Source organism: Lotus japonicus, chromosome 3 (genome assembly GCF_012489685.1).
Source record: "Lotus japonicus ecotype B-129 chromosome 3, LjGifu_v1.2".
Taxonomy (NCBI): domain Eukaryota; kingdom Viridiplantae; phylum Streptophyta; class Magnoliopsida; order Fabales; family Fabaceae; genus Lotus; species Lotus japonicus.
Genome location: NC_080043.1, coordinates 10,486,082 through 10,492,332, shown reverse-complemented (window position 1 = coordinate 10,492,332; position 6,251 = coordinate 10,486,082). Strand labels below are relative to the sequence as shown.

The following is a 6,251-nucleotide window of genomic DNA, read 5'->3' as shown; positions in this document are numbered from 1 at the left end:
TATTTCAAATCATAAAAAAAATTATTTAAATTGAACTCTTCGTTTTTTTATGTTACTAAATTTATCTATTATTGTATTAACATTGATCTCTTCAGCAATTTCCCTCTCCGTGTATACTACTAATAAATTTCTGAAAAGGTTATCTTCAAACTTATTGCGAATTTGAGTCTTAACAACTTTCATTATTGCAGAAAAAGCTTGCTCTGTATATGCTGTTGAAACATGAAGTGTTAAAACAAGACGTATCAATCTGTCAACAAGTGGAAACTTTGCTGCTTATCAACTAATCTCTGGTAAAACTCTGATAAACTGGACAGTTTTCCTAAATTAGGATCTTCGAAAACATCTAAATGATAATGTCTTAGTTGAAACCGAAAATTCTTTTTTTCCAAATCGAAAAAATCGTTTGATTATAATTGATGGACAAATCTTTGGGAGAGCGGGATTAAAGATAGAAAAAAATTTCTTCCAAAAATTACATATAGTCTGCACGATTTTTGAAATCTTTGGGGACGGTCGCCCTTGCCAACCCTTCGCTGGATACGCCCTGGTTATGGGAGAGATTTCTTATATTATTATTCTCCTCACTAATCATCAAAACGAGCAAAAGGACACAAACATTCATGCAGTTGTATATGCTGAAAGTCATGAACAAAGGGGCATCAAACATGAGAATTTTTTTTAAAAGCATCAAGCATGAGAAGTTGAGAACTGTGTTGGCAATCAGAATTTGAGTATCATTTCATATATACATATAATTCTACATATACATAATACTATATATGGTATATAAGATTTATAAAATTTTCGGGTGGACCATGGCACCTTCAAGACCCCCTTGGCTATATCCGCCACTCTGTGTGGTCCGGGAGAGAAAGAAAGATGATGGGGGAAATGTGGTAACCACACACAAACGTGTGGTAGGATAGTGGGTGTGACCACAAATGTAATCAATGTCAAGAGATGGACATGACATTATATTGAATAGAAAAAGATAAAATGTATTGAAAAGCATGTAAGGCTATGTTTTTTGGAAAAAAATTGGATCTTTCCTTTGAGGCAATATTCCTCCAAAATTCTTGCCTCATTTTCTAAAAATAATCAAACTGTACTTCAGTCCTCATTGCTATCAATTCATATTATATTTCAGGCTCCCCAAAGTAACATGTCTTTTTCTTTCACCCGTTTCGGCTCTCAGTGCTTCTCGACATCTCTCCATCTACTAATTTGTTTCTTGCTGTGATATTTGTTTGATGCTGTTTTACAAATTTAATAAACTCAAGTTTGTAGTTGTTCCTTAAAAATATAGCAAATTTTGGTTGAGTCCCTAAAAATAATTTCCTTATTTTTAATCTTTGAATTTTCTTTTTTTAAACAAAAGATGTTAGGGTATCAATGCAATGCGGAAGCTCCACATAAGGGCTTCCCAACACCGGCAGGGCATTGAACACAAATACAAATCTTATAAATACATGTCCTATAGTTCATTAGCATAACATGTTATTCATTCTTAGCTTTACTTGAGTTCTTATAAAACTTATATATGGATTCTCTCCTTGCTCACACACATAAGTTTATTTATTTTTGTTTCCCAAAAGTGTTTAAAGACAATTCATCCTCTATTATCATGTTTCTTTGTTTTTTTTTCAATTGATATCAGAGCTTACTTTTGGGTTAAACACTCAACAAGTGTAGAGGAGATCCTATGGTTTTAAAAAACAACAACCCCATGTCTAATGGTCAACCAAACATAGGCCTCCCTTCTTCAACGACGGTAATTATGGGAATTGGAAAGAAACAATTATATTGTTCATTGAGTCGATAAGACATGAGATGTTAGACATCCCTACAAATGAAGGATGAAAGCAATGACGATGTGGGATACAATATTGGCCATTTCTTATGAGGGTAAATGCAACATCAAACAAACTAAGAGTAGTCTGTTGGTACAATAGTTATAACTGTACAAAACGGAGGAGAATGAAAGCTTTGATAAAATGTTCTCTAAATTTCAACTCTCATGAATGAGCGACATTGTTGTGTCTACTGCTAATGGAAGTTTGGTAGTAACTACATAGGTTGATGATGCAATAATGATATGTTAACACTTCATTTCCACACATTTTTGTTTTTATCTCTCTCCTCTTATTATCTAACACATCTCATACTTTCTTTTTCTTACTTTTTATTTTCTTTATATTTCTCTCATCATTCCACCTCTTTCCACCTCAAAAAGAGGTGTGAAAGTAACATTATTCGTTGACGACGAAAAAAATGATTAAGAGAATTTTGACTTAATTGAGAATGAGAAAAGAGTGATATGAATAAAAAGTATACTGACAATGAGTGTTAATTAATATTGTACTTTTTTTGAAACGAACTTTTTATGTTTGGTATTTTTAGATTACATATTATTTTATTGCATCGATTATACTACACTAGTATCAAGTCTTTTGTGATGATAACTTAGGGGAAAAAGAGAGGTTTGCTTTACTTGGAATGTTTTTTATTTTAAACTAACTTTATTTCTCATGTTCGATTTATATTTAGTTTAGTCAAATTCCACACAAATTGGAGCGGAAGGAGAAAGAAAACGAAGAAAACACATCTATATATACTATAAAGCAAAATCACTCTAAGAAGAATCTTTCCACGTGACATCACCACATTGATTCTGCTACGAGAGTAAATTTCGGAGCTTCATTGCCACATGTCATTCTATTATGCGTCAGTTAAATTTTTGGTCCACAATGCTACTACAAAAATAACTTCTCACCCACTTAGTAAATAACTCCTCACTCACTTGGAAAATCAACCACCTAATTTCAATCTCCATTATTCACGTGAGCTCTAACTTTCTAAACTCTGACTATGTCTATTTCCTTTAATAACCACCCACCATCACTAAACTCCCATCATGTTCCATATTTGTTTATTACGTGAACTTGCCTTTTTTTTTCCAAAGTTGATGCATTAAAAAAACATACCATAACCACCCACTATGTGTAAATTCCCATCATGTTCCACATATACTAATTGTATCCTACGTGAACTTCATTTTCTTTTCCAAAATTGATGCTTTAAAAAACAAACCATCTTTCCAAACTCCCACCACGTTCATTTAAATTTGATAACCACCCACCATGTATAAAAATTCAACCCACAAAAAGATAAACTACCTTGAGAAACACTTCTATAAATTCCTCATGTGACTTCATAATTCATCCATCACTTTTCCATCTAAAAGTTGTCATGGCTCTTAGTCTAACTTTTGATGATGTCCCTTCCATTTCAAAGGAAAAGGATGTGTGGAGAGTTATTGTGAAGGTGGTGCGGAAGTGGATGACTCCAAGTTTCGATCGTTCAAAACTTCCTAATTCGATGGAGTTGGTTTTAATGGATGCAAAGGTTCGACTTCTTAGTTATTTTAAAAACAAACGTCTATTTGACTTGATGTTAGTTTAAAATGTTAAGTTTATTCCGTTCACTTACATGTTCTCAATCTACAGGGTGATAGGATCCATGGCACAGTGCAAAGGACTCATGTTTATGAGTTTAATCCTTTGTTAGTTGAGGGTCGAGTATACATGCTGTCACATTTCAATGTTGGTGATAGCCCTCTGGATTTTCGTACTACGACACATGCTCACAGGATAATCTTTGGGTTTGATTCGGTTGTTCAAATCCTAACTGACGTTCCCATCACTAAGAGTCCTTATTCATTTGTTTCTGTTTCTGATATCATGTTCATTGATCCAGATCAGACACTGTTAGTCGGTGAGATTTCAAACTAAAATTGTATACATCCGTAAAATTATTTGCGATGCATCATATTTTGTTTGTCTCGCAGATGTGATAGGGATCCTTACCGGCCATAGCGGCGAGCAGGAATTTGAAAAAAATCATCAAGTGCGAAAGAGGATTACCATAGAGATTGAACAAGAAGGGTAATTATTAGTATTTTGAACAAAAACAAAAAATCTATCAAAATTTTGAATTAATTGACCAATCATTGTGAGTAATAATTTAAATCATAAGTTTGTTGAAAACAGAGTGAAAGTTGAGTGTGCATTTTTTGGAAGCTACGTCCAAGAGCTACTCGCTGCTTTATCTTCACGCGATCTGACCGGCGTTGTTGTTTTAATCCAGTTTGCAAAAATCAAGCCTTTTAGAGGTATGTTAGGGGAATTTTTTTGTTTATATCTGGTGTGTTCAATGTTTCTTTTGATAAGCATATTAAAATAATTGTGTAGGTCAACAAAGCCTGCAAAATGCATATGGTGCAACACGGATCCTCTTTAATCCTGAGATTCCTGAAGCTATTGCTGTGAGGGACAAGTACGGCCATACTCATTACTTATGCTCATTTGCTTATTAATTTTTTAATTTTATGGCTTCATTACAATTGACGGAAGTATTGATGCAATAGGTTGTTCGAGATGAATGAACCTGGATCTCAGATTCTTACTCAATTGTCCGACTCTTCAAAACCTTCCCTTGAGGAGGAGTTCTTAAAACTCTGAGAGATGAAAACTTTCGAGCAGATCAGAGCCATGGATAAGGTCTATCAATATTTATTTTCTAAAAAACTTATTTTTTTATTTATGTGTTTTTTTCTTTTGTTGTTTTTAAATGTATTTAACTAACTTGGTCATTTTATGCAGAAGTCATGCTGTGTTGTGTTAGGGACCATCATACAAATACCTGAGGGGAATAATTGGTGGTACAAAGCTTGCAAGTGCAACAAAAAAGTTATTTGGGATGAGAAAATGTATTTTTGTGATAGTTGTAACCGTCATTATTTTTCCATGATCCCTAGGTATTGAACTACCTATTCCATTTTGTGTCGAAAAATAAATTTCTTGGCCATTTAATTTTCCTTTTTTTTGTGCTACTATAGGTTCTGTTTGCAAGTCAAAGTAAAGCAGGGTAATGACATTGCTACATTGGTCATATTTGACAAAGAAGCGAGTGCTCTTCTTGAAACTACCTGTGCTGACTTGGTTGATTCGTCAACAAAGGTATGTGTATAAGAGATCAGAGTTCAATTTTATCATAAAATGTACTACTATTGGTAGCATGTCTTAATTCGTAAATTTTTAATTGGTGACAGAATCCTGCTGGCTCTGGCTCTACAACTCCTGTTGAATTACTTAAGTTGTTGGAAAAGACCTTTCTCTTTAGGATTGAAGTTAACAACACTTCAAGCTACAGGTTTGAGCTATCAAATCGTGACAAAAAAATTTGTGGAGATCTCGGCTCCAGGTTTGAGCCATCATATCGTGTCAAGAAAATCTGTGCAGATCCCGACTTAATTGCTCAATTCAAGGAAGCTCTCCCTCCTCCTAATGTAACTAGGATCATTGCGAAGTATTTTTCCCTATATTTATTGAAAATGTGTTGTTCACATATTATTGTCATCTTTTGTTTGCTTATAGGACGACACTGCTCCATTATTGTTGCTAGAAACACCTACATCTGATGAGAGTGTTGAAAACGCGAGTTCCAATTTGGCCAAGGTTACATCTACTATATATTTTACTTAGTATAAATTTTTATTTTTAATTATTATGCGGTTATCTAATTTTTTACTACATAACAGGATCTTAATGAAGAGTTTGTTGCTGCTGCGAGTGCTGATGTTGTTGATCTGATGACAAACAATGTAGTTGATCCTAACATAGAAAAAGAAGAAGTACCACCATGCAAGCGGAGCACTCACTCGGAGAATGAAGGAGTTGGTTCAACTAATAACAAGAAGAAGCTGATCAAGAAGATTAAGAAGGAGAAGAATTGATCAATCATATTTTGGATGTTAATTTTATGTATTGAACTTATCATGTTCCTTTTTTAGGCGTTATGTTTGTTTTTTAAGTATTTCATGTTTTCATGCATTTGGCTTAGGCGTAATGTTTGTTGTTTAAGTATTGTTTGTTGTTTAAGTATTTCATGTTTTCATGTATTTGGCTTAGGCGTTATGTAACCAGATATACTAAATATACTATCTTAAATAACCAACACACATTTTCAACAAAATAACCACCCCACTATGAGTTCAAAAAAAACCACCCCACTAATCCCACAACTTAGTAATATATCTGAATTTATTTTATTTGTTTAATCTTTTTATTAAAATAAATAATTTATATTAATTTTGTTAATAATAACCACCCCACTAACCCACAACACACAATTCAAACAAAAAACCACCCCCCCCACTAACCTCACAAATGTTTTTTTTTTTTTGATAA

The 6,251-nt window shown here is 33.5% G+C and overlaps 2 protein-coding genes across 2 annotated transcripts; both read left to right on the top strand.

Annotated features, from left to right (window-relative positions):
• The first annotated feature begins 3,247 nt into the window (after nucleotides 1–3,247).
• LOC130748460 (uncharacterized) lies at nucleotides 3,248–4,802 on the top strand. The gene is made up of 7 exons (XM_057601679.1): nucleotides 3,248–3,408; nucleotides 3,510–3,777; nucleotides 3,851–3,947; nucleotides 4,053–4,174; nucleotides 4,254–4,338; nucleotides 4,430–4,562; nucleotides 4,665–4,802. The coding sequence occupies exons 1-6, from the start codon at nucleotides 3,253–3,255 to the stop codon at nucleotides 4,521–4,523; spliced, it is 822 nt and encodes a 273-aa protein (XP_057457662.1). The 5' UTR covers nucleotides 3,248–3,252; the 3' UTR covers nucleotides 4,524–4,562; nucleotides 4,665–4,802.
• Nucleotides 4,688–6,010, top strand: LOC130748461 (uncharacterized). The gene is made up of 5 exons (XM_057601680.1): nucleotides 4,688–4,819; nucleotides 4,901–5,021; nucleotides 5,114–5,350; nucleotides 5,439–5,519; nucleotides 5,603–6,010. Exons 1-5 carry the CDS (start codon nucleotides 4,770–4,772, stop codon nucleotides 5,795–5,797), a joined length of 684 nt encoding a protein of 227 aa, XP_057457663.1. The 5' UTR covers nucleotides 4,688–4,769; the 3' UTR covers nucleotides 5,798–6,010.
• The last annotated feature ends 241 nt before the right edge of the window (nucleotides 6,011–6,251 follow it).